The 26,871-nt window shown below is 51.2% G+C and overlaps 5 protein-coding genes and 1 non-coding gene across 6 annotated transcripts; 3 read left to right on the top strand and 3 right to left on the bottom strand.

Moving 5' to 3' along the window:
- Positions 1-5,421: 5,421 nt before the first annotated feature.
- Positions 5,422-6,897, top strand: V8C40DRAFT_180105 (uncharacterized protein). Its single transcript, XM_083211716.1, has 2 exons — positions 5,422-5,968; positions 6,097-6,897. Exons 1-2 carry the CDS (start codon positions 5,882-5,884, stop codon positions 6,844-6,846), a joined length of 837 nt encoding a protein of 278 aa, XP_083075766.1. The 5' UTR covers positions 5,422-5,881; the 3' UTR covers positions 6,847-6,897.
- Positions 6,898-9,080: 2,183 nt separating this feature from the next.
- On the top strand, positions 9,081-9,170 carry V8C40DRAFT_t81. The gene has a single exon. It is a non-coding gene; the product is annotated as a tRNA-Pro (tRNA).
- A 730-nt stretch (positions 9,171-9,900) lies between these two features.
- On the bottom strand, positions 9,901-11,527 carry V8C40DRAFT_180071 (P-loop containing nucleoside triphosphate hydrolase protein). The gene is made up of 8 exons (XM_083211715.1): positions 11,288-11,527; positions 11,136-11,167; positions 11,050-11,076; positions 10,907-10,986; positions 10,805-10,827; positions 10,698-10,726; positions 10,375-10,632; positions 9,901-10,313 (listed from the first exon to the last, which is right to left on the bottom strand). Exons 1-8 carry the CDS (start codon positions 11,317-11,319, stop codon positions 10,141-10,143), a joined length of 654 nt encoding a protein of 217 aa, XP_083075765.1. The 5' UTR covers positions 11,320-11,527; the 3' UTR covers positions 9,901-10,140.
- Positions 11,528-16,224: 4,697 nt separating this feature from the next.
- Positions 16,225-16,704, top strand: V8C40DRAFT_273842 (uncharacterized protein; the record flags this gene model as incomplete). Its single annotated transcript, XM_083220537.1, has 2 exons — positions 16,225-16,391; positions 16,503-16,704. 2 exons carry the CDS (start codon positions 16,225-16,227, stop codon positions 16,702-16,704), a joined length of 369 nt encoding a protein of 122 aa, XP_083075764.1.
- A 1,873-nt stretch (positions 16,705-18,577) lies between these two features.
- Positions 18,578-20,669, bottom strand: V8C40DRAFT_239680 (uncharacterized protein). The gene is made up of 2 exons (XM_083214673.1): positions 20,208-20,669; positions 18,578-20,149 (listed from the first exon to the last, which is right to left on the bottom strand). Exon 2 carries the CDS (start codon positions 19,977-19,979, stop codon positions 19,257-19,259), a length of 723 nt encoding a protein of 240 aa, XP_083075763.1. The 5' UTR covers positions 19,980-20,149; positions 20,208-20,669; the 3' UTR covers positions 18,578-19,256.
- Positions 20,670-22,620: 1,951 nt separating this feature from the next.
- Positions 22,621-26,659, bottom strand: V8C40DRAFT_179940 (uncharacterized protein). Its single transcript, XM_083211714.1, has 2 exons — positions 26,276-26,659; positions 22,621-26,128 (listed from the first exon to the last, which is right to left on the bottom strand). The coding sequence occupies exons 1-2, from the start codon at positions 26,488-26,490 to the stop codon at positions 22,867-22,869; spliced, it is 3,477 nt and encodes a 1,158-aa protein (XP_083075762.1). The 5' UTR covers positions 26,491-26,659; the 3' UTR covers positions 22,621-22,866.
- Positions 26,660-26,871: the final 212 nt, after the last annotated feature.

Below are 26,871 nucleotides of genomic sequence, written 5' to 3'. Positions count from 1 at the left end.
GTAGCCAAGGAAGCAGAGAGTGTGAGAGTGTGAGAGAATGAGAGTATGAGAGAGAACTAGTCGGCGAAAGACTGGTAAGGCTACTAGTGATAGTGATGAATAATGGGGTCGCGGTTTGAACAACACTGGCTCGGTGGTGCGGTGATGATGGCGAGGGCACGGAGGTGGTATCGGGGGCTCTCCGAGCGCGAGGGCAGAGGAGGATTATATAGTGTCGATAATGTGCTCGATAATGCGCACGAGAATCCGAAATGCTGTCGGCGGCGCGCGGAAAGTTCGATCGAGGATATACTTTGAGGCGAATTGAGTGGACTGCGCTTCAGATGCGATGCGCCCGGGGAAATGCAGATAGATAACAGCAGATGGAGAAGTGGCGCGGCACAAGATGCGAAAGAAAATGTCGCGAGAGAAGTTTGTCGGCGAGTGGAAGCGGCGAGGGCGGCGAAAAAGGTTCAGGGCGAGGGTGAGGAGGAGGAGAGAAGCGAGGATGAGGTTGATGATGCGTCCAAGTTGGCCCAAAGTTTGGCGGTTTGGGCGGGTTTAGTGAGGCAGCGGCACGGACGCAGGTGCAGTTCGCATATTTTCTCCTCTGTCCGGGGCTTGGCCTTTGGGGCCTTTTGGGGCCTTTTTTGGGGGGTGGGAGCCGCAGTTGCAGCCGGGAAAGGTGGGGAGAGGCGGCGTCTTGAGGGAAAAGGGTTTTACAGTAGAGAGTGTGTACTCCGTTGAGAGTGGAGGACACAAGTACAACTCAACTGGAACTCTGCTGGGAGGAGAAAAAGAGTTGGGTAGAATGGGGGCGCTTTTTCGGACCTGCTTCCAGGGAGGCTTTTTCTCATTGGCGCTGGGGCTGGTGCGCTAGTTTGCATTGGACCAAATGGGGGGGTGACGGATTGTTTTGGAGGGTTGGAGGGCTCAACTAGAATTTTAGTGGGTTTAGGTTGGCGATGTCGAGGACACGCTGGACTTGAAGTACTCGTACTCGTACAATTATGAAGTATTGATGGATCCAAAGGGAGAAAGTGAGTGAAGTGAGTGAATGGAGGGTTGTTGGCGGACTCAGACAGCGACTGAAGTTGCCCTAGAAAGGGACCCCGAAGAGGAGGAGAGAAGAGACAGTAGAGAGGAGAGAGGGGGGAGTGCAGAAGAAGCCCTAGAAGGCAAAGAGAGTGGTAGAGGTAGACAGGTAGAGAGGCAGAGGTAGAGTAGAGGGTCAGAGGGGGCCAAACTGGTCCATGGATTTTGATTTGATTTGCGGTGCGGCTTCCAATGTCACTGGCTGCTTGCATCAGACCAATCGGGGGAGTGGTGCAGCATTTCCCGGAGGCTTGGGGGGGTACCTGCACATGCCTGGTGCCTTCAGGTTTTAGTCTTGCGAGTACCGGCCAGTGTTTCGTCAGCATGCTTGTCGCAGCAGTACCTTGCAGGTAGTTTCCAGCTACTGGGGCACCCCCCTCGTGCTAGTGCCAAATGCCCTTTTCTGCGTGTCTGGTGTCTTTGCCAAAAATGACGCCAATGCTTCCAAGTATATACACCATCGCGATCTGGAACCTTGGGAAAAGCTTGTTGTTATCAAACTTGGTGAAGGTGGAGGGGCACACAATAGACTTGTTGAGGAAGAAGATCAAGAAAGATTAAAGAATCCTATTTACGTAACTATCTATTTATGATAACCTGTTATACATTTTTGCTTTTTTTTTTCTTGTTTGAGAGGATGTGGTGGGGGGCAAGAGGCACGTACTCGTACATGTACATCTGTACAAACAAGACGGGCAAAATACAACATCAAACACAAAACATTACCTCTACTACACACTCATCTTCTAGATTCATCCCGGCAAAGCACCCAGGCGACACCTTGTTTCCCTTGCTCGTCAGACTCGATACGGCCGTCCAAGATCCATGTAAACAAGGGAGCACGTCACGTCAACTCACCACTCCCTAGACGACCGTCTGTTGCATTCCGCCCTGAATCAGCCACCGTGGCTCCGTCTCCATGGCCTGCGGCCTCCCAGGCTGAAGAGACAGATGAGAGAATACCGCAGAAAACTCTACGATTTTCAAACCGCCGCCTCGATAGACATTTTCGCCGAGCTGCATACACTGGACTAGGCACCGAGGTCCATCTTTTACACTCTGCCAGATTCATCGGTGCCTTGGCGAAAAGGTACAAGTCATATCTCTCGTGCACGCTTCCATTTGTTCGCCGCCGCTTGCGTGCAAAGAAAAGTGCCCGAGCCGCCGCTGTACATACTCGTACCCGTCCCTGTAACCGCAACTGCAGCTGCAACTTGCAGCAAACGCCGCAATCGGGTCGATTCAACGGCAAGGTGAGGAGCACCAGCACCTCTACTGTACAGTTTACAGGGACCGACCGACCTCAGTCACAGATAGCCTGTCCTTTTTGCACCGCGAAAGCCAGGGAGTCCCTCGTTCACAACGGCCCAGGCGTGAGCATCTAAAGCGACACGCCCAGCACTCGGTACTACGAAGGTACTAACCCAAGAATCTACTGCAGGCTGGCAGTCCCGCAAAAGATAAAGAGTGTGTGTGGGGTTTGTGATCGATCCACAAATTGGAAAATGGCCACTGCCACTAGTATTCGCGCCCTATTCCGGAACAGGCAGCATCCCTCCAGTCGATGCTCTTCCATCAATCCTGTTTATCGACATGGAGCAGCGTGTGCTGCACATTTAGTGCTGGCTGCTAACCTACTCTGCTGAATGTCCCTACAGACAAGGAACACCCAGCTTGAGCTTATCAGGCACCAGACGCCTCGTCCTTATACGAGTGCCTGTTGTAGTCGCGATGCGGTGGCTTTGAGCGAAGCATTACCGAAGGCACTGCATCAGAGACATTCTTGTTTGTGCCACCTGCTGCTACCCCTCCAGCTCGTCGTCGACAGGGGGCTTAAAGAGACCCAGCGACTGCTGAAGGTACTTGGGCGACCACTGCGTGCTGCAGCACTACCAAGTACTGCGTCCTGCACGGTAGCATCCAACGATGGGCCATGTCTATCATCTGGAACAAACCCGTGCCGCCTTTGCACTTGTTTTGTCGCACCTGGCACTTCTAGAACACCGCCATGGTCCCTGATGCGACGGTGTTTTTTTTTTTTTTTTTTTTTTTTGGCTGCTTCGCGTCGCTTGGCCGTACGCACAATGCAGCGCCTTGGATCGTGCGCGCCTTCTACCTGCTTGTCGCGAGGCTCTTCATGCTTGCTAAAGTGGCCATTCAAACAAGAACACGTATGCTTCCCCTATAAAGAAAAAAAGAAAGAAACAAGAAAGCCGATTCAATATTGAATTTTTCTCTTCTCTACTAGCATTTCTCCTTTTCTCGACTTGCATTATCCATCATGGGGGATGTAGCATCATTGCCCCTGTCACTGCCTGCACTGCAACACACCCACGGGAAGTTGGCAGCAACCCGTCCTCGGAAACCCTGACAGCCAACATTGAACCGTGCTTGTGGACGATGGTGGCACTTGAAGATGGGCTGAGTCTTCTGGCACGCGCCGATTTGCTCTCCGTGCTTGTGTGAGCCTCACCAAGGGGGTATTTTCGAGGCAAGTTTGCGGCAACGTTCCCGGCCGCCACACAAACGAGAGCATACAAACATGAAGCAGCGCGTGCAGTGATGAGTGATGACGAGAAGACGATACAAGTACGAGTACCGCCTAGCAGTACGAGTACAGTACAGGTGCTCGTAGCATCGCAGGTGGAGGCAGCGCGCTCAACCGCCTGGCTTGGCCTTGTCCAATATCCCCTCCCCAAAGCTGCAAAATCTGGTAGCCGTAAATTAGCACCAGTATACCGCGAGAAAATTACTGATGCATCACATCGCATCTCGTCTTATCCTATCCCACCCAAGATTCGGCAATGGCTCATGACCATCTTTAGCTCAGACGCAAGCACGTGCAAATTGCCCATTGGTGGGGCTATCTGCAGTGGGGTCGCTGCCGACTTTGGAGTACGTCCCACGGCTCGGAGGCACACGTCGTGCTAGAGGTACCACTCCGTACGAGGCTACGCCGCATTGGTTAGCACTAAGATTGCAGATTATGGGGAGCAATGGCCGGCCAACCACACGCCGCCGTCGCCATACACTAGCAAGGCAGCTTATGCATGTCAAATTGCTGTCCTCGATGGAGATGATGCCAAACTGCCGCTTCATTGGACGCGCGCGCGTCGCTCATTTTGCGCTGGCGGACGCCGTTCCGCTGCAAGAGAGGGGGGGAAGATCATGCCCCCCGACGAAGCTCGCCCATCACACCACTGGCGCGCTGACCTGCCCCTGTTCATCAGGAACCGGCATTGATCAGTCAGTCCAGCATGGGTCGAGCCATCGCATGTACAGCAAGCTCATTGTCTAGTTCAAATACCTACACTTGTCGACTAATACGATACCTACGGTACAAGCACAGCCGTTCTATTCCATACTAATTCTAGTCTTCTCGAATCCAGATCGCATCTGTTAACGGAGTTTCTGCAGGTGCTGCTACAAACGACCGACCGAGCCCGTCATCGCAAACCGCCTTTCAATGTCTGTGTTGTGCGACCTGATACGAGTGCTGCCACTTCGTAGGACTCTGCAGAACAGAAGACAAGGGGAGGAGTCTTGATCCCAAGAGGGGGACCACACGGCCGCAGAAGTGGCCCGCTTGCCTTACAGACACGACGACTAGCTAGGGCTAAGCTCAGGCCAGCATAGCACAACGTTCAGGGGGGGCTAACCGTCTTGTCTGCAAATGGTGGCAGAACTATTACTTCGTATACTTTCTCAAAATAATGTCCAGTGGCATCGGTCATGACAAGACCGTCGTGGGCGGCGCCTGGAAAGATGCAGACTATGAAGTGCTATTCTCCGTACCACTTGTTGCTGATTACTATACTGATGTTGCAGGTTTCGGCGGCAACAAAGAGGAGAGAATGACTAGCTTCGAATCGCTCCACGATGGCTAACATCTTACCGCACGGAGCAAATCGCTTGGGTTTAGTCATACATCTCCACCATCCCGTATCTTGATCACGAGCCGTGCGTGTACGGATAGTATTCCTTATTCATGGTACTAGTTAGTGCTACGGGCTACCTTGCTTGATTCGTACAGAGCAGATTAACTACAGTAGAAATCCGAGAAACAAGTGTCCACAAGCGGGGATCAAGCGAGGCCAGGCGACGCAGTTGGTTCATCCATCACCTTGTTCCCGCAAGGACCCTTGAGCGTCTACTTCTCCGGGGAAATGAAGGGGTACACGTACCACAGCGCAGGCGAATTATAGCGGTTCCAACTCGGGTATTAACTCCGTGCCGGTTCCGCGCTCTGATCCCTTACGATGGACTCGTAGGGCTGGAAATAGTGACACGCCATGTCGCCGCAGCCACCTGCAATGGAAGAATAGATGGACAAGGTAGTATTCTAATATCGAATACAGTTCCGCTCATTACAGCTTGACAACGCCTATAAAGCAATAGAGGCTGGTATCTACTATATGTTACGGGGCTTCCACAGTACAGCTCACGGCACTAACATCGAGAGGCGTTTGTTGTACAGCATCTAGAATAATGCTCTCACGATACGACTATCCCGAATAGTTCCGCGACATTAAGCAGTGCCTCCAGTACATGCTCACCCCATCATCGGCAGGTATATTTTGCAACAGATGCTTAGTATTAATCTACCCAAGGTAAATTATTGTACAGCCTTTCGTTACCTGTATTAGTCGACAAATATATCTCGCCCCTCCAGGTACTGGTACCTGGTAATATTCCACAGTGCAGTAGCATCATCACTGCGCTCCTTCCTCCTCATGCTCGCTTAAACCAAGCCCTCGCTCGCCACAACGAGCACAGCTTGATTTCTTTCTTTTCTTCATCTCGCCATATGCCTACAAATTCGCTCTTCACCGCGAAACTTTACCCTCTACTTTGTCGCTTCTTTTCTTCCTATTTAAATCACCTTCGGAACCATGTGAGTTGAAGCAGGAGGCAACAAGCATCAATCGCGTGCTGGATCTGGAAGTGCGCCGAGGTTGTGTGCTTCTACCCACCACCTTGAAACTACAGTTCCGCCCTCCTGCTAACCAAACTTTTACTAAGGATACGATACCCGAAATCCTCCAACCCTCCAGTGACTGCAGCCGACTCGAGACATGCAGCCAAACTTGGTCATGGCATCTGGCACGAGGGAATCCTCAGCCTCGGCCAAGCTCATGGTTCTTGTCGTCTCATTCGCCCTTGGGGTTCTTGGCACATTGCCATGTTCATGCTGAGCCGATCCCTTGTGCCGATCATGAATATCGCTTCAACCACGCTTGCCCACCACTCACTGCGCGTTCTATCCTCGGCCCTTGGCTCATTCATGCCACACCAGTTCATCTCCGCTTTCTTCCTGCTGTTATATCCAAGTATGCATCTTTATCCGGCCCCTCGGCCAAGCGGAAACGGCACGCATCGACTAACACGCATAGCCTCTGCCGCAATCTTGATCATATCGACACCCCTGATGCTCAAGTTGCATCTCTTCCAAACTCACCTGGGCCATACCATACCTTCTCGCATCCCGCACGGAAGACCACGACGCCCACTTTGTACGGCACACAACGGGCCTCCTTTTCGACCCTTGAGAATGCTCTTTGGACGGTACACTCCCAGGCGTGGGCCTCCTTACGAGATACTAGTTCATTGGTCATGGCTAGAAGCAGACGACGCGCTACTGTGTGTCAGCCCATGTCAATCACATTTCTTCACCTGGCACCCACACACACTGGAAAGGCGGAATCGACCCCGGAGTGCTCTTCGGCTGCTGCTAGTAGTAGTACCACCAAGTGGTTGGATTCAGCAGGATGAAAGTGGGCTGCTTCGCTCGCTTTCTCTAGGCTCATGAAAGCTTCCATTTCGGCCTGCCGCCGACAGATGAAAAAAGCCCCCCCTTCGATTCATAAGTTACCTCAGGTAAGAATCAGCCTGTGCGCGTTGGCAACACAGTAAGTAGGGAGCTACGCATATTGATCTGATAGTCAATCTGTATCAAAGCACGAGCTGAGTGGCTCTGGTTGGTGCAAGCTATTACTACATTTGGGACATTTGATCTCAGCCTAATCGACTGGGGGCACATGGCAAGTTTCCAGAGCGTATCCACGAAAACAACTCGGCTCCAGCGACTTCTTTCATGATACTCGCAGAGTTTAGCCGTACCTCCAGTCAATCTTGGAGCGTTTTCCTTCTGCCTATCCGTTAGTAGGGTGGTGGAATGCGTCGAAAAGCATGCATCCATCAACAATATCATGCGCCGAATGTTGGTAGTTGGCCCGATTCGACCAACAGCCGTAATGACGGCGTAATTTTCTAATGGGCGGAGCGCGTGACGCCAGAGCAGCCCGCGTGAATTGACAACAGCAGCAACCGTTTCTGCGAATAACACATCCTAACAGTCGGGCTTCTCTGAGATGCCTTTCGTGAGTTTTATGGCAAGTTCAGTCGATAACTGGAGTCTTCGAGCCAGTGTTACTCTTGGTTTTAATCTCCCCGGACTGGCGGTGGTATGTACATTATCTCTTGAGAAGAAGACGCTGATAATTCATTCATTGCGTAACTACTGATGCTAGGTGCCTCGCCGTTTTGCTTGTATCTCGGCAAAGGACAAACCGTCTCGCTCTATACATTCTCCAGTGCGTATAAACACGGTAACCAGCGGGCAGAGTCATCATCTACGAGACAAATCCTTCTTTCCGTGCTTCGGTGTCCAATTCAGACTTCAAAATATTGACTGGTCCGAACGAAATGAGAGTTTGGGCATTTTGAATGCGTGATCGTGTTTTCCCTTCAGTTTCTTCGAATTGTGGTACTCATCATTACATTAATCGACCTCATACATACGGCCAATTGGTCATTTCTAAATCATGCAGTTCCATTGCTTCTTTCCCTGTTCAAATCGCCCTTACGGCAGATTCGATACATATCTGCGTTGAGATTGCAGTGCCTGAAGATTCAAACAGGCCAGCTTCTCTGTCCTTGGGTCCCCATAGCTTCCCCGCTCGACCATCACCTGCGCTCCATCATTTTCTGATATCACGGAGATGCTCCTTCGGGTTAATTCTTACACTCAATCTAAGAGACGAAGTTCCCCTTAGCGCATCCATTGAACCTATCGCAACAGGTCGACGTCATCCAGTCTTTATCCTCCTTGCAGTCTGTCCTAAATCTGTCTCTCTCTCCTATATCCGAAACGGGCTCTGGGGAATGCTGCAAGCTGATGACGATACTGCAGTGAGAATCGCGCTGTCTCAGCCAACATCGCCCCCTCACTTGCTTTCGTGTCTGGTCTCATCGTGGGCCTTGAATATTACTGGTTCCTTCAAACTACGCTTTCTTTCTGAGAAGTGCATTTATATCATCATGTCCATGTCAACCGTCTAAAAAACACATGCTTGCCTAGCTTATGATCTCCGCTTCATTCCTTCCAGAGGTGATCTATCACCATGCAAGTCCCTCGCGATCGTCACATTCAAGCACTGTTACTGGGTACGCAGGATAAGCCCAAGATGCAAACAGTTAGCTGTCCACCGGGCACTCCAAGATGTCTTCCAACACACCCGAGGTATACGAAGAAATCTCAAGCACTATTTGCCAACCATATCTCCTCACACACGAGGGATAGATACGGTTGACGTCGGACATGTTATCTTCATTCATCGTTCTGTCCTTCGAACCTTATCAAGCACGCCATATGAACACTACTCATGGCTGTAGTCTGGGACCAAGGCGACCAGCGCCTCGAAGAATGGTTGCGATGTCTCGAAGAATGGTTGGGCCACTCAGGCCGATCGTTGTCTTGGATATTCGACACGTAATTGTCAAGTGTATTCACCTATTGCATGAATCGGGGCATTGTGGACCCCGTTGGGTAAGTAGTCACAAACACTCCATCTATAACCCGACCGTGAAGTCGAATCAGAAAGACAAGAATGATTGAAATGCCTTAATCGTCTGTAAGTCGATTTCATTTTTTGCAGTCCAGGCGTGCAATGCATTAGCATATAATGCTAAATATTTCACTCCCTTTCATCAAGAAGAACATCTTCGGTCTGGTGGTCTAGTGGTATGATTCTCGCTTAGGGTAAACCCTACAGCTTGCTTGCGAGAGGTCCCGGGTTCAATCCCCGGCCAGACCCTTTCTTTTTCTTTCTATTCCTTTTTGTTTTCTTTTATTCCTTCTTTGTTTTTCTTGTCATTTATTTATTCCCTTTATTCTTTTGCTATCGTCTAGTGCTTGTCTACTCATAGCGTCTGTCTATCCATCTTCATCGCTCTTCTCTCATAGTCTCTTTCACCTATGCGATAGCAACAACACCATCTCCTCCTTTTCAAAGAGAGGCTTCCTAAGCAGTCACAAGGTCCTAGCTACAGACTGTCCAACGGGGAAATACACGCCAAATTTGGTGTGGAGAACATTCATCTTGAAGAAGCACCTCGAAGTCCTGTTTGTGGGTAAGGAGCAAATGGAATTGCTACAGCTTGTCAACCTAACCCTTCCTTCTTGTATACTCCTACTTTGATGTCCGTCCCGCGCCACGTGAGTGAGTATGCGTGCTTCTATTATCTTAACATCTGTTCCAAGTCTTGCCCGTCCAAGTCTAATAACGCCGTCGATGTCTTGTACCATGTTCCCCCGCTTCCCCAGGAATTACCACCCATTCTTCTAGTACTGAGGAGATGAAAACGAAAAAAGAAAAGAAAGTCGAGCACACATCTAGTCTCAGCTTATTCCGAGGTGAAGAAGTTACAGTAGGGTGATGGCGGCCTTGCAACGTTTTTGCCGCGAAGAGGAACGAATCGATTGGTTGTCTCCCCAATGTGTCTGGGCTCGAATCTAGGTCACAAGAGCCTTTTCGTCGGATACATAGGGCTAGTCGTCGAGAGGCTTTGGACAAAACCGTGTGAGTGTGAAACGCTCTGCCATGCGTGAAAAAGCAAAATCCCGCTTTGCTCAATAGCAAACACAATCAAATACCCGGGTATATACATGCGGTCCATGTGATGAAAGGGTTTCCTCCACTGTTTGTTTTCGTTGGCAACTTTTCCGTGTGCTCTTTGCCGTAGCCCACATGGGCGTTTTCAGTTGTCAAATAGGGAATGAGCCGATTACAATATGACGCATCGCGGATGGGTGCTATCACGAAACTTGGAGCGTCGCCTGCGCTTGTTGTTGGATGCCTTGAGCGCATCTATCCTTGAACTGTCGTCGGGATCAGTCGTATCATCTTCTTTGCGGAGCATCTGTCTGCAAAGATCGATGAAGACTTCATCAACGTTTGCTTGGCCACGGTTAGTATGTTTGAGTGGGGTCTGGAAAGGGTGTAGCAGGAACAAACTCACTTCGAGTCCTGGCACTGGCTTCATAATACGGAGCTCCCCATTTCTGTGAGATTGCGAAGCCCTTGGCGCGGGGAATGGCTCTCCCTTCCTCCAAGTCGGCCTTGTTCCCGACAATAACCATAGGAACATTGTCGTCATCTTTGATGCGAAGGATTTCTTCCCTAAGCCCCTCCAGCTCGTTAAGTGACGAGGCTGATGTGATGCTGAAAACGAGCAGGAAACCTTGGCCGGTCTTCATGTACAAATCTCTCATGGCCACTAATCGCGGGTTAGTTTGGAAAATGCCTTGCTGGAGGAAGAAGAAACGACAAAGGAAAGCATACCAAACTGTTCTGTGCCGGCTGTGTCAAGGCTGTCATCTTGATGTCAGAAACTGTCCAACAACAACCAAGACATGTAGCAACGGTTAGAGAGCGGTCAGAAGTCTTACATCTCCAGAATTACTTGTCGGCCCTAGAGAGCGAAAACACAGTGTTAGAAACTTGGCAACGATGCGCATGCAAGAATGACTCGAGGGACGTGGAAAACTTACATCGACCTGGACCTGAGTGCGGTACGAGTCTTCAATGGTAGGGTCGTAACTTTCAATCCATTCATTGTGGACAAACTGAGCTGCTCTGGCTGTTAGGAAATGTATTGAAAATTGTGGCTGGGATAGGTGATGACAAGACTCACCAGTCAGGCAACTTTTGCCGACGCCACCTAAGCAAGACGGTTAGCGATGTGGCACGTCCGGCATGGGAGCTTGAGGCGTGACAAACCTGCGCCAAGAACAACCACATGGAGCTCACGGCTATGAGATGAAAATCAATGCGGTTAGACAGAGAACGCTTGAGAGGGACATGAAGAGGAGAGGAGAATATCATCCGATATTGACCAAGGTCAATTGGATGCCGCAGGGTTACTGCCTTACCTGGACGACGAGTAGGGACTTCGCGGCGCCATGGCAAACGGTGATATATGGCGCAATGCAGCCTAAAGGGTTGAGACTTATAACAAGAGGCGAGACGAAAGCAGTGTAACCAGCCGGCAGTGCTTTTCAAGTCCAACGAGGAGCGGGTTTGACGGTGCACAGAGCTGTATAAAGCCTCGAGGGCCGAGCCGGCGATGCGCTGTGAAACACGAAGCCGCCACTGAGACAAATTTCGGGACTGTTCGTCTCGCGTAGCCGCAGACGCTGCAAGTTCCGGGGTATAAAAAGCTGGCCAATGGAAACGCTGGACGATGGTCAGACGGCGAGAGCAAAGCGAGTTATGAGGGAATGCCGCGATAGGTCAAAGGCAATGAGCACAGGAGAGGGAGAAAAAAAAGGCCAGACAAGACGTCGTGTTGCAATCGCCAGGGTGAGTAATCAATCAGATAATGTCACTCTCTCAAGACGAGCCGGAAAAATTGAACCGTCGTGGGGGCGGTGAATGGCGGTTATATTGCAAAACGACGGGGATTGTGAGGATATCGGCCGTTCGACTTGATTTGGCTGCTAGTCTGGGAATGTCGAGTTGCAGCACTAGAAACGGCTTTGCAGGGCGGGGGGGTCCTAAGCGAAGATTGAGAGAACAGAGGCAGAAGTAGCCGCGAGCTGGATGGGATGCTGTTTTCTCTCTCTCTTTTCTTTTTCTTGTCTTATCACAACGATCTGTCGACTTTTCCTTTTTTTTTTTTTTTTTTTTTTTTTCTTCTTTCTTTTTCTCGTTTCTGGTTCTCCCCTTGGAACGGTTTGGGACAAGGATGAAAGAAGCGGTGGATGTAGCAGGAGGAGGGAAAAAAAGAAATAAATAAAAGAAATAATTATGACAAAAGTACCTACTTCAAATGTTGGCAAGGGTATTGATTGATAGCAGCTCGTGTGCGTGCCTTTGGGGGTAGAAAAGTAGCTGGAAGGAGAATAGCGTCGTGGCGGTAGGATGCGGTTGGTTGGGTCGAGCAGATGCAGATGAAGGTTGTGAGGAGGATGAAAAATAGCCAATGCTGATTGGAACGATACTGTGATTTCGCAAAGGTGGCTGTAATCAGGATGCGAGACAGAGGTGATGAGGATTTGACGATATTTTTTCAAAAGGAGAGGTTGAAAAGAAGAAGAGGAAAAGAGAGCAAGCTTGGCTTGAGAAAAGGGGGATGGATGTTGATCGGATTTGGGCAGCAAAGGAAGGGACAAGGGCTGCTCTTCGCTTTTGTATATGGGCAGGTGCAGAGCAGTAGCGACGAGAAAATATAGCAGAGCGCAAGTACGGAAGCTACTGCGGGCAACGGCTAGTATAGGTGGGAAGGTGCTAATAGCCCACTAACCACCTAGTAGTAACAATGGTGAAGCCTTGATGAAAAAAAAAATTAAGAAAAAGAAAAAGAAGAAGAAAAAACAAGTGTAAAATATAAAACAAAATAAATAAAGAGGCGGGGGAGGAGGGGAAGATGTGAGAAGAAGAGATGTTGATAGTGAGGATCAGTGATGCGAGTGGCAATGGCCTGAAACAGTCTCGCAGCACGAAGAGGACGAGACGAGGTGGGAGAAAAAGGAACGATCTAAGTCGTGATCGGGTCCGATGGCAGCTGGATAAATGATCAGATGCCAAGCTCAACACGCAGCACCCTAGAAAGAGCCCTGCAAGATAGACTGAGCTAAGAGGAGGGAGAGAGACAAAGTTGCAGTAGGGCGCCGAGAAAAAGAAAGAATGAAAAAATTGTCTTAGGGATGGCGGCGTTTTGGTGCGTATGATGTAAAACAGTGCGGGGTGTGTAAAGTCTGGGGGGTTGAATGGAGAGTCGTGCCGTGCCGTGCCGTATCGTATCGCTGCGTATCGAATCCGTCGAGTCGTTTCAATCGTCTGTTGGTTGGAGTGAGAAATCTTTGTTGGTTAGGGCAATGAAGGATCATAGATGTAGAGCGTATACAGACATATCTCCGCCAACATATGTAGGTAGATGCGAAGTAAGGGCTAGGTAGGGAAATATATCCGCGTGGGTATATATAGAATATATATATGTGTGATATGGGGGGAGGCGCATGTAGGTGGTGTTGGGATAGGAAATAATACTCCGTACCTTGTAGAGACGAGGGTTTTTGGTGTGACTAGAAAAGGATACAGTAAAGTACAATCAGGTACTGAAAGTACCAAGTAATGCCCGTCAACTCCAAAGAGGCGGGTGCTGAGTATCGTATACTCTTTTGCTGACTGTCTGTCTGTACGTCTGTATGTCTGCTTATTTGTCTGACTTGAAACCCCCGAATCACCTCAAGTAGGCTGTCCTTTGAACGGGTTCTCTTTCCTTTCACACGTTTTGGCTTATATCAATCTTGTGTGAGAAATTGGAGGCAGGGGGGAGAGTGACAAAAGCGGTGATAATGACAATAAGTGACAGATGACCAAACACGTCTTTCTCCTTTGCGACAGCGAGCGCTCAGAGATTCAACATATAAAATGATGCCACAACTTGCATGGGGGTGCTAGTAGTTTAGATTAGCAGGTAGGATAGGGCAAGCATGGTTTGGGCTAGGAAGCATGGGCAATATATATCTACAACATGCATGGCATACTCGTACTACATCCATGCACTTTGATCAGCCTTCAGCCTTGAGGGTACTCGAAGCAGCACCAGGACTAGTGCCGAGGACTCGAAGAGCAGGCTGGAGTCGAAATTCTAAGTTTGTGTTAGTACGAGCGAGTACCGGACGGACTGAGCCGGGGGGTTGCAGCAATGTAACAGCACCATTTATGACGGAAGAGAAGGAGGAGGGTGTGTGTAATGAGAGCAACAAGGGCGGGTGAAAGCGGGCGGACTAATACCGTGGATCGCAAGTATTACCGCCTGGCCACTGAGCAGATGAGCAAGCAAGGGATGATGAGGAGAAAGAATAGAAAAAGCTAAAGCATAGTAATATTGCAAGGGAGACAATAGAGAAAGATACGCGAGTGCTGCTTTCAAAAGACACAAGAGAGGGCAATAGGAGAAGAGAGGAGAAAAGGCTCAACCGTGTAGAGGTACAGAGCAGCCTCGGAAAGTGAGTAGCTCTCTTACAAGATGACTCCTCTCTCTTTTTTCCTTTTTTGGTGCCCAATCGAAAGCATTCTCAAGCCAAGCAGGGGCACTGAAAATGAGGATCCCCTTTCAAAAATTGAACTGTTCCTGTCGGGTCCGCCGTCCAAGGATTTGGGACGCACCAGAGCAGGGGGATCCCAGTCACCAAGTAAAATCCAATTCAAGCAAAAGAGCAGAGCATCAGAGCAAAGAGGATGGGAGAAAAAACCCTCACGCTATGCGCAATGCTAGCCCAAGGCATCAACCTGTGTCTACCTTGCCAGACACTTTTTGGCAGATACACGGGCCATGTCATGTCTTAGGAGAATGTCAAGCTAAGCAAACAGGGCGTACACGGGAAGAGCCAATGGGACGCTGGGCATGTCTCAGAGTGGTGTGTAAGTTCGGTCGGCGCAGGCAGGGAGCCATGACTTTGCTGGCAAAAGAAAGGAAAAGGGAAGCAGAAAATTGGAGGCACGCAACTGCGCATGGTGGCATCGGGCGGTTCAACTGGGCCCCGGATGGCGCGCCACGGCCCCGGAATCAAGACGCATATGAGTATGAATTTGCACGAGACACAGTGGGTAGTGCCAGTTCCAGCTTCAGCTTCAACTTGGGCCCCGGCAGTGGTGATCCGAAAGGCCTCGGGTTGCACAGGGCGGCTTGATGGGCTCGCGTAAACTTGTCAGTTGCTGGACATCGTGGAGAGAGCAAGCGGCGGGATTCCGGCATGTGGATTGAGCCCTGACACGAGACAAGACAATCAAAGTACGATACGAGTCGTTTGTGACGGCGCCCAAAGGGAGAGCAAGCAGTATCGGAAACGAAACACGGACATCTGGAGCTTGTGCTTGTCAGTCAGTCAGTGGCAAAAACAAGCTTCTTCTGGGTATAATGGCTATGAGCTACGAATCCAGTGCCAACCAGGTTGCCGGGGTAGTAATCGTCCGTCAACCCAACCCGCAACGACGGAGCCCGAGGACCGTGCTAATTTCGAAAGCAAGACAACAGATGGGGCCCAAGAGGAGCGCCAACGAGCTCATTGGGTGTTGAGTGCTTGACGACAAGTCCAGGTGATGAGATGAGAGTGCGGCGCGGGTGCGAGAGCTTGCAATGGTACCTGTGATGCCTGTAAATTGAGCATCATGCGATGCCTCGTTTCATGGGTTCCTGGCCAGGCATTTCGTCCACTAGCGGCATCATCTCCGCGGCTGCAGATAGAGTAGAGATACAGCTACCCAGTTGCTGGTGCGTCTATCCTCCATCCTCGTTCGTTTCCGCCCGCGTGTTTTAGCGGCTCGGGCACTCAAACAAGCAAGCTGAGCCAGGGTCCTTCTGTCTAGCACGAGTGCCTGTAAGCTGTCAAAAAAACGAGGCCGGTCCGTTGCATCATCTCGCGCGTGGCGGGCCAGCTAGTCCGCGATCAGCTTTGCAGGCTCTCCGTATGTCTGTATGTCTGTATGCAACAAACCTGTCAGCGTTTCATATCACATGAATGCCAAGGCCGTCGAGGTGAAGGGAGAGAAAGAACCACAGGGGAGTTGTCAGATGACAGATGGAGGATGGAGGATAGAAGTTGTCGTAGGTAGAGAGTGTTCATAAGGCAGTACCGCAGAAATTAAAGAATGCCGGTATAGTAGGAGTTAGTTGAAAGAGAAAAGAATTAAACAACTGCCAATTCGCTTCCTGCCCTCAGTCTCAATTTCCATGTGCCCAAATCTCCCAACTCGCTTCCCGTACCTCCTGCCTCATCTCACTTGTACAAAGTTAGTATTTGCACCTTGACTACTTAGTAAGTACAAGGCAGAAAGATAAGGCAAGCAAAAGTCCTTGCCCATGCCCTTTTCGAGCAATATCAGGGACATGGTTCACGTTGGATGCTTGCACATGTTTAATCCTTACCTGCCCACCACCATCTGGCACTGGCACTGCCTTGGCAAGATTGGTTCAAATATAGCTTCAGCAACCTCTGCCGCTTGCGGGTCGCCAATCGTCCAGAATGGGTCGATCTTTTCTTCCTCTCTCGCTGTCTCTGTTGGCTCTTTTCCAGTATTCCGTTCTTCTTCCTCTAGTTCTCTCCTCTCTTGCTCTCTGATGTGAATGCCTTCTCTCAGCCCCTGGGCAGCCGATTTCTGCAGCCATCTCCTACTGACTTCCCATGAGCTTCGGAAACTGAACTTCATCTTGCAAGCCTCACCGATGATCTCTGTTTCTCGTTTGGGTCCGTCATTTGTCAGTCTCATCCCTTCTCCAGGTGCTTCCTGTCTGTCTAATCCGAGAAAGGAAACCCGTGTCTCAAGACCAAAGACAATCTGACTACTATTACCACCATCGCCACCAGCGATTCCGTCCCAAGTACCAAGTTGTCATGGGCTAGTTGGTCTCTGCCCTTGGCCATGTCTCAGATTGCGCAGATACTAACTCATCGCGGGATACCGAGGCCGCTTCCGCTATTCTTGAGCAATTTAACAAGCGTCACGAGGCCATCAGGCAAACGGCTTTTTCGCCAACCACGCACAGATTACTGCTATGGGAACACACCGTACAGTACCCGCAAAAGAATAGGCCAGGGCAAAGGACAAAAGGAGGTTAGTAAAAGTAAACAGGAAAAGAAGGCTCGGGCATGCCAGATTTCCAGAGTCGCTAAGCTGAGTCTCAGCCTCTCTTATGGCGGGCTCAGATCTCGGCTTCATCGAAAGCGAGTTACCTATACTGGTAGGCTCTTCCGCGTCTGACAACAGAGATGAAGCGCAAGCGAGGGCTTGAAAAAAAATTCTGCACCCACTCGCGGCTGTCTCATCCCATCTAGGAAATCCCACAAAGTCGGTCTGATGTCCCGCTTACAAGGCAGACCCGCGGATATGGCCCCCAAAATTGATTCTGGATTGACAGCAGCAACCCATTTTCGTCATTTTTCGGGGCCCCGGCCGGCATATGAATTTCTGTCTCCTTCTGTTCGGGGACATACCTGCAGCTTGCATCGCCATCTCCATGCAAAAATCCTCCGAGCCCGTTCTATAAGTCGCATTAAAAGCGGAAGCTACCAGTAAACTTCGTTTTTGAACGGTGAATCGGTTCAAACGAGTGGCAAGAGATCATTTTCCTCAGCACAGGACTCGCCTGGGCTATTCCGTTCCTAACACCGATGGCTGTTGGTGCTTCTTGAAGCTATCGAGTCTGTCGATCCTTCGCGCCACTAAAGAAGATGCGTTATTAGTATACCATCACATGCAGCTCTTTTTGGCAAACCACAGCTCCGATCCCCCAGACTCGCGGGTCGGTATAATCTAGATGGCACATGCTACTCCGGATGCAGTAGCAGAAACTCGGTATTGTCCACTCCGAGAACCGACATGTTGCTTCAGAAGCTCGCCTCCAGGTGGTAGATCCCACTTCTTCGGTCACCGTTCCTGGAAGCAGCCCGTGTTAGTCCCAGTATTCTGAAGCTGTGAGCCATGTGCTTACTAGGTGCATGTATGGAGTCGCAAAGAAATGGCTCCTCCGTTTGTCTTCTTCCCGGAGCAATCAGCATTGCCTGTAATGGCAAAAAGTTAGAGATGCGAGCTGGGCTTGTAATATCCTTAAATCCAACCCCAGCCCGTCCTAGCTTACCCGCTGCCGCCAAACCTTGACGGCGATGCCGCTAATCCACCACGGCTCGCCTCGAGATACCGCCACTGCCGCTATCGACGCACGCTAGATGGAACGTTCATGCTTTTCCTTCCCAACATTTCTGCCCGTAGCGAATATCTTCATCGTGATGACATCTTCTCAGCTTGCCATTGTCGTGCCTCGTATAGACGTGGGGGGTGAACAGAGTAGGTTTGCCTTTGCAGGGGTTGTGTAAGTGCGTGCTGTGGGAGGGAACAAGCATCGGCTTGCTGACTGACAGCCGTGACAAACTTTGCTAGTAGCAATCATGTTAGTACCTAGTATAAATAAACTTGTAAGACGCGGTGAAGAAAAGGGCAACTCTTGACAGATTTCTCGTGTAAGCATGGCCCCGGGAGAGGGCATCGTGGCTGTGCGTTGTGACAGGCAATGGTGCCGGGGAACAAGGCCAGAGGATGTAGCAAGTTCTTTGGCGATGCTGCTCTATATCTGGCATTCAATGCTCACGGATGGAATAATTCGTCTCAGCTAGTAAGCACCATAAGAAATGTGCGAATCGCCGACCGGTGGCCAAAAAATGATGCCAAAAATTATATCTAGTCTTTTCAGCTCGTGCTAGGTAGCTATCATAATCATGTTTCCTTTCCTAGCTCCTAGCAGGTGGCAGCTTCATGACCAACTGTCTCTGGCATGCGAGCAATGCCACACAAGTCGCATCTATCCCGGCCGCCTTTGTGATTTTGGCCGCCTATTCCATATTATCATCCGCAGATCCTGGGTCTCAAAATCTATTCGCCCAACCCAAAAATAAAACCAAAACATGCTAAAACACCCGGGCACACACCCAGCTCTCTTTGTAAAAGTAAACCAAATAGGCAAAAATGACACTCGAAACCATAAATCAAACCAGACAGACGCCATGACACCTCGCTCGCACATAACATGATGTGGGCAGCATGCTTATACAGTTCGTATCATCACCGTCCCTTGTTATTCATGTACGGCACAATCCCATCGCTCCCGCGCCAAGGACAATGAAGAAAGGGGAAGAAGAAAACAAGAAGAAAGGGGAGAAAGGGGAAGACGAAGAGGAAGAAGAGGAAGAGGAAGATGGAGAAGATGAAAGCGGAAGAAAAAGAAAACGGAAACTAAGACATGAAAAAGAAGAAGAATGGCGCTGGCTTCTGCAGATCAAAGCATGACTTTTCCCAGCACAGGCGCGGCGGCCGAGGGAAACAAATGAACGTTTCTTGACATCAGAAACCAGGACCAGAACCAGGACTAGGACCAGGACTGGGAGCATGGTCGGATGATTTGTTGAGTGCCCCTTTCACAACACCCAAGGCCACACCGATGATCAGCGCGCCACAGAACATAAACAGCACGGCTAAGAGGATGATGCAAATCTTGAGGCGCCTCTGTTTGCGCCTGCGCTCCGCGGCCGCCGCGTCTAGTTTATAGGGGTCTTCCGCAGCATTGCTGGCCTGCGTCAGCGCAGAGGTCGAGGCTCCCGGAGCCAAGGGGGCCATTTGAGGAGACAAGGCAACTGTCGCGCCGTGTAGCGGCATCATCTCTATGCCCCCCGTTTGGACAGTCACATCGACGCGCGTATTTGGACGTGTAGCCGGGTTGGCGAGAGTCGTTGCATCGATTTGCGAGTACTGGTATGTGCTAGGAGCTTGGTTCGGGTCATAGGGAGGCGGAGGGCTGCTGGGGATATCGTAGGGTTGCCAAGTTCCCTGGTTCTGAGGTTGTTGTTGATGCTGAGGCTGGTATCCGGCTTGAGTTCCTATGTTGGAGGGCAAAGGCGTCATTCCATGCGAGGGATGCGAAGGGCTCGCGCCAAAGCCTCCAGGGCTGTAGGACGCCTGGAGCTGCTGCTGCTGCCGGAATGGCGAGTCGTCTGGATAAGCAGCATCGGGGATCGAGTGCGAAGGATGATATTGCTGCCGCCGGATGTCGTCATCGTATGAATCCATGGCCCGGGCCGAGCCGTGGCGGTTGCGCAAGGCGGTTGAAGAGAACGGTATGATTCAGCCCAGCAGCGCGGGACGGGTCTGAGATGCAAGCAGATGCAAGATTTCCAGAACAGAGGCCAAACGAGTGAGCCTCGGGGGTCTCCACCGATGCAGCCCACCAGAGCTGCAGGCTTTTAACTCAGTAAGCAACAGCGGCAAGGGGTTGTGGAGGCGAGAGTGCATACATACTCGTAGAACAGGTGGTATACTATACGTGTATACGTGTATGTCTATGTGCGCGTGGAAGTCTGGGTGGTTATGTGATGGCGTGAGCAAAAAGTACGCAGAATGGAGTACAAGTGCTTGTAGTGCTAATCCAAGAAAGAGTGGTTCGGATCTACCAAAGAACAAAGGCAGATTGCTCAGGGGTCCTAAGCCAGCATTCGGCAGGCTATTGACGTAATGAAAGTTAGAGCTAGTATATGCTCCGTAAGTAAGACCGACTGGAGAAAGACCGTGTCGTTGCGGTTCTCGTCTCGCGTGGGAAGGAAAGGATGCCCAACGGGGGGCCAAGAGTGAGAAAGAGGTTTGGGGATGAGGGAAAAGAACGCGGGTTGCCAGCACGAAAAGCTGCCCTGAACCAGACAAAGAGTGAGGCTGTGCTCGGGGGGAGCGGATCGACACGGCGCGGGTCTGCTAATAGAATGAATGCTAGCAGCAGTGCCGGTGAAGCTAGTAGCATGCGAGTCTGCGGCAGAATTGCTGCAATTCAACCATCGTGTTCCGCATCCACGCCTGCAGTGCAGCGCAGGTGCAGCACTAGCATTTGATGCTAGATGTCAAGACGCACCAACAGGTGGCGAGGCGTGACCAATGTCAATGTCCCCATGAGATGAGGTTGTGCCGTCTCCATGCGTGCGTCGCCTCACATCTCGTGTCTGTGCTCGTGTCCTGCCGCCTTCATCATCGCCTCCATACAGGCAATAATACTTGCTTGTATTCTGCAAGCTCGAATTTCGCTCCGTCCCAGCAGCGATCGATCCAGACCGTCAAGGTTCCCTTCGACTCATAAACAAGCTCGTTCATCCCGCGGCTTGGCAACAGAAGAGAGGCCTCGAGGCACCGACCGACGAACCAGGGGGTTACCAAGGAGCTGCTGGATCGAGCAGGGGGGAGGACAAGTGTAACTTGGCGGCCTGTTCCATGGTGCTGAAGGGCCTGTAACGGGGTTAGTCCGCGCCAGACACTGAAGGTGAAACAGGCCAACATGCCTGCGCGTTATGCGGCTGTGCCAAATAGTTGGGAAACGAAACGAGCGTTTTTGCGTGATTACGAAGAAGCGATGCTTTTTGTGTGCGCGTGTGTCTAAGTGAGGTGTGGTTTTGGATGAGAAGGAGGTCAGAAGAGGCAGAAAATTAGAAGGTACAGATAAACTTGTACCGATTGCTTGAGGAAGGAGAGAGAAGCCACAGTCTGATTGTGACGTACTTATTTGAGAGAAAACAGAAAAGGAATGAAATCAGGTAAATACTACTAAAGCAGTCTCCATTATTTAGATGCATATATACCTATGTTCACATTCTATGGGGGAGATATCACTGTATTCCTATGTGATGACTACGTGTAATTACTATTTATGGACGTGAAGCTATTCCATCTTCCATATACATGTGATACTAGACAAACTCGTGCAATTTGCGACTACGAACGCTTCTTATATGACTGATAACAGCCACGCTACAGTAAGGGGACCGAAGGGTGAATTGGTTCATCTGCCGGAATTCTTCAGTGGAAATACACATTTGCAGACCTGTACGGTATCAGGGAGCTTTCAATAATTGAATTGACATAATGATATCAGTTTACAGCATCCCGCTGCCACAATATTTCCACGAGGAAAGAAACTCCCAACAAAGCGTACGCCAGAATGCCGCTCATATTAGTCTCACGTTGCCCAAGTCAAATGCTTTGCCTAGGTAGTTGAGCCTCACAAATATCATACATCAAAAAGCAAAAAAAAAAAAAAAAAAAAAAAAAAAAAAAAAAAAAAAATTGAAAGAAAGAAAGAAAAAGAGATTAATACTCATATGCAAACTCGGCAAAGACTTGATTACTTTTTCTCCAGGCTCAACCCCGTTATTCTAAATTAAAACACCGGCTTAATCCGCCTTTCTAGTAGGTAGGTACATTGCAGTATTAAAAAACAAAAAAAAGACAACTCAGAAAAAGGAAAAAGGGTTTTTTCAAGACGCGAACCCGCTGCTAGTAGGAGGGGGAATAAAATTGGGGGATAAAAAAAAGATGAAATGGAAAAGAGTGATGACAGGAGCCAGGACAAAAAAAAAAGATTGAGGTTGAGAAAAGAAATCCGTGAGCGTCGACTTCTTTGTCTCCGAGATGCAAAGTTTGCCGTCATGTGAATTTCTGTGCTTCAGTGCGTGTTTTGTTTGCAACGTGACAAATAAATGCGAGTCGAGCTATTCATCCAACCATCTTCCACATGCTCTATCGTTGCACTCGTTCTTCCGATTGTCGAGTGCCTGTCCCGGTAACAAATACAAAAGAGAAACCCAAGGGGGTGGCTGATGACGCCCCCTTAGTGTGTGGTGTGCGCAGCGGCGTATATATGTGAATGAGGATGTAAATGCGAGGATGCTAGTATGCGAGAATATGCGGATGAGAGTGTGTAAATGTGTGTGTGTGTGTGTGTGTGTGTTCGCGCGCGAGGAAATGGGGTTTGAGATGGAAAGAGGTGAGATGAATGGAAGCTGATGAGACAGAGGCAAAAGTCTGCTCTTCGCCCCCAGGATATCACACCAACTCTCACTTTGACTTCCTCCAACACCGCTGCTGTAATGATGTGTCGTAGTCGTGCAATCAGATAGGGAGGGCATATATCATATCCCCCTTAGTATGGAGGTCTGGTCAAATTGCCCAAGCTACCCTCGCCAGGACGGCTGTCGATGCCTCTCAGAAGCTCTTGCAGGTCCATCGTTCTGCCATGATCATCGTGGCCACCCAAGATGGACCGGGATGTAATGCTGTCACCTCCTCGGCTGTTGGAAACACGCTTATTAGGAGCCTTTACCCCGTAATCTTGAACCGCAATGTTTCCTCCATTCAACTGCCCTCCCTTTTCCGAAAGGACGCTGAGGTTGGGAAGCGGGGGCACGGGAGGGACACCCAAGCCTAGCCCTCCTTCTTCCTCTCGGTCACCATCGAGGTAGAGCCTTGGTAAGCTGTCGCGGTTCGAGCCAGCGCTCAGCGGGGCGCCAGAGCTGCCAGACCTCGACCTCTTGCTGAAGCCGTCAGCCGACGTGGTTGGCCGTTCCGGGTCTGTGCCTGTCGGGCTGAAGCTCTTTTCTGACGGGCTATACTCGTAGCTCACCATGCTCTCGCCGCTATCGTCCTCGGAACCAAAAGTGTTGGGAGAAGCGTTGCCGGACAGCACACGCTTGAGCTGTTCCACAGACGCGACGCCGGCCTTGCTCGACGATGATATCGTCTGGGAAATGCCGCTTCGGATGCTTCCCTGCCGGAATCTGGGCGAGGGCCCAAGAGGTCCAAGATGGTTTTGGTCCGCCATGTGCGTTTGAGAAGAGTGTGGTCGCAGGTTATGCTGGCTGCCGTAGGGCGAATACGGGAGGTAGCCGTTGTTGCCGTTGACGGTGCTGATGGTCAGGTTCCTGAGGCCGGTAGCCGTAGTGCCCGTCCGTGAACCGGTGATCGATTCCGTCTTGCCCTCAGCGGCCAAGGCAGCGGCAACTTGCTCTCTAGACCACTCTGTCATCATCTGCTCACGGTAAGGGTCCGGAAGCTCCAATGACCTGTCAGGAGCCATCGCCATAGATGAGGAACCGGGACTCATGGGGGTGTTGAGAATAGGTCCTGAGAGCGATCGACCGGGCGAGGCAGAAGGGCTGTTTGGTGGAAACGAGGTGCTTTCCTCGTAGCCTACGGCAATACATTGAATCAAGGAGGCCCGGTCATCAAACGGTAAGAGTTCCTCTGTCTCGAGAAGGCTGAGATCCCATTCGGGCTGAGGTGCCGCCACGCCCAGCGGCCCAATTTGCTCGATGGCCAGCGCTGGGACGTGGATACCGGGTACCCAGAAGCCTTTGCTCTTGCGCCGGGCGACTTCGTTTCCGATCGCCCTGCCCACTGCAGAACCCTCAAACTCAAACTTATCGGTCAAGGCCCAAAAGTACCCGTGGCACAGAGCCGCGATGCGAACCTTGTGGATGGGCTGGTCAACGGCCAGGATCTCCTCCTGGAGGCGGTAAATCATGGGCACGCCGTAGCGAACAGCATTAACGCCGAGACGGGACACGAGCTTTGCCAGCAGTGTGTGCAGTGCGGCAAGATCATTGTCACACTCGACAAAGTGGAGGGCGTTGTCGTAGATGGCGAGGTGAAGCTGCGGGAGGAACTGCGAACGGCGAGTTCTGGGCTGGCGGTCCTTGTTCGACGCGCTGGATACGGCACGCCGGCCATTGGGCAACTCGCGAGTATTCTTGGCGGCGGCGAGAATGCCTGCAGCTGTGGACTTGTGCGGCTCAAGCGCCTCGTCCCTGGCCAGCAAATCGATGGGAGTCGTCTCCAGGTCCAGCCATGTAAGTAGGGCATCGACATATCCGCGCCGCACTTGGCCCGAAGGATCGCGGAGAAGCCACTGAGTGCCTTCCCAGACTTGAGTGGGCACTCTGTTGCGGCCCAAGTCGGCATTGGTCCTGACCTTGGACGCGGGATTGGCAACATGGAGGATGATTTTGACGATACGGAGTGCCGAGATGCGACCCAGGGTATAGGAAAAGTAGACGTCGACCAGGCCATTGGTTTGGCTCTCGGCGAGATCAGCAGTGGCCGTCGCCGAGGGGGGCGAAGGGTTGCTCTGCTGCTCGTTGCCGTCCGTCTTCTCGCCTTGTGGTGTTGAAGGAGCGCTCGACGACCGGCCAGGCTTTAGTCGGCCGACAATGGCAGCAATCATGTCCGAGATCTGATCCGCGTAGTAGATGTGGCTGGCAAGATCTCCAATGCACTGCTCAAGGCGTCCCAGGAGCTCTTTGCGTTGTGGCTGGTGTAGCTTCTGCTCCAGGTCACTGTCCGTCGCCGCCTTGTCGCTGGGAGTCTCGGCTCGGCTTCCGACGTTGGAAAGAGTAAAGAGCTTCCTGATCTGCTTGATAAGACCCAAGAGGACATCCATGACACTCAAGCCAATGAGGTTAATGTCTGACCTCAACAGAGAATCAATCATGGCAGTCAATGCCACGTGCTGATCTAGGTTGTCGTCTCCCATGGGAATATGTGTCAAGGTATCGAGGGCCATCACCAAGATGACATAGCGATCCTGCACCGGAGCCCAGCGAGCAATGATGCTAAAGATCTTGATGGCCCAGCCATCGTCGTTGCCATTGTCGGCAGAGTTGCTCATCATGACCTTTTCTCCCTGCTTTACGCGCTCCGCGATGAACTTAAGTAGGGCGGCTGTCGCCGAGTGGATCTGCGATCGGGAGGGCACCACGAAGATGCTCTTAAGGCACTGCATGGCCAAGACGCCAGTGTCCTCTTCGGCCATCTTGTCTGCGTCCATGGCGGTTCCAGAGATGGCAAGCGGGTTTGCATCGCCACCAGCTTCGCCATTTTGCACCGTAGCAACGCTCGTCCTGCGTCGCAGAAGCTTCTCCGTGTCCACCTTTTCCTCCGCCTCGACGCGCTCCAGGAGCAGTTCGAGCAGCGTCTCATCGTCGGTCCATAGGTTCTCCAAAATCATGGGCACAATGACGTCGATTTGGCGACCACTCACTGAGGAAAGGGCATCCGAAGTCGAAATACACTTAATGGCGCCCAACCCAGCGTTCCTCCATCGCATCTGGACCGGCCGGCTTGCAGCAGCGTTTTGGTTTGGCGAGTTTCGAGTCGACGCAAGCTGCGCGTAGGATCGAACGACGGACACGTAATGGTTGAGATACGCTTGATCGGCAAAGAGGGACGACGGATCGTGGTGTTCACAAAAGGCCTCCCATGTTGGCAGCGAGGATTCGATCATGGTGATGTCGTTGGACCGGAGGATGAGGTCGAGGATCTTGAGGATGCACGGCGCGATGAGGACGGCATCTTTGGGCGACTTCTCGACGAGAGCGGCGAGGATACCAAGAGTCACCTGTACGTTACTGCACGAGAAGCAGGCGCAATGCCGCAACAGTCAGCTTTCAAACACTTCAACACCTCAGACATCATCACCAGTATCAAACCACGGCCATCGCCACCGAGGGGTTTGGAGGCGGATGCCCCGGCAAGGCCCGGACACGACAACGTACCCAATGCGCATTCGCCAGACATCGCTGGCCGTCTTCTTCTCCAGAAAGGCACCAATCTTTTGAATCTTGGACCGCCGGCTGGTCGCGTAGTAGAGCAGATAGCTCAGCTCGCTGCTGTTTGGCTTGACGTCAACTGCTCCCTTGGTGGTTCGCGGATAGCACTTGAGCACCAGGACCTGATGCTTCGGGCGGCATTTCTGCTGTATGGCGTTCATCGCGCCAGCGACCGAGCGGCTGTTTTCTTTCTCTTCACTCTGCTCCACGAAAGAGCGAGGCGAGATGAACGGGGATTCGAAAGGGACCGCGTTATGCGAGGCGGATTTGTTATTTGTTTTTCCCAATCTTTGTTGACGTTTGATGGTTTACAGAGCAGGTTTGAGCAGTAGAAAAGCCACGATAGGAGGAAAATGCGTCCCCAGGGAGATTGGCCTTGGCCGCCTAGCCGCGCTCCGTACTCCGATAGGTACGAGTGTACCGCAACCCGGCGCTGGAGGGATGCTGTACCCCATACAGCCACTCTACCTGCATTGACTTTGCGGCGGAGGTCTCGATGCGCTAGCACTGGCCCTGATGTACCTTCCCACCAAGTACTGCAA

Source organism: Trichoderma camerunense (assembly GCF_050948025.1).
Source record: "Trichoderma camerunense strain CBS 138272 chromosome Unknown V8C40scaffold_5, whole genome shotgun sequence".
NCBI classification, from domain to species: Eukaryota; Fungi; Ascomycota; class Sordariomycetes; order Hypocreales; family Hypocreaceae; genus Trichoderma; species Trichoderma camerunense.
Note: the sequence above shows the minus strand (reverse complement) of the source record. Positions and strands in the feature narration are given on the sequence as shown.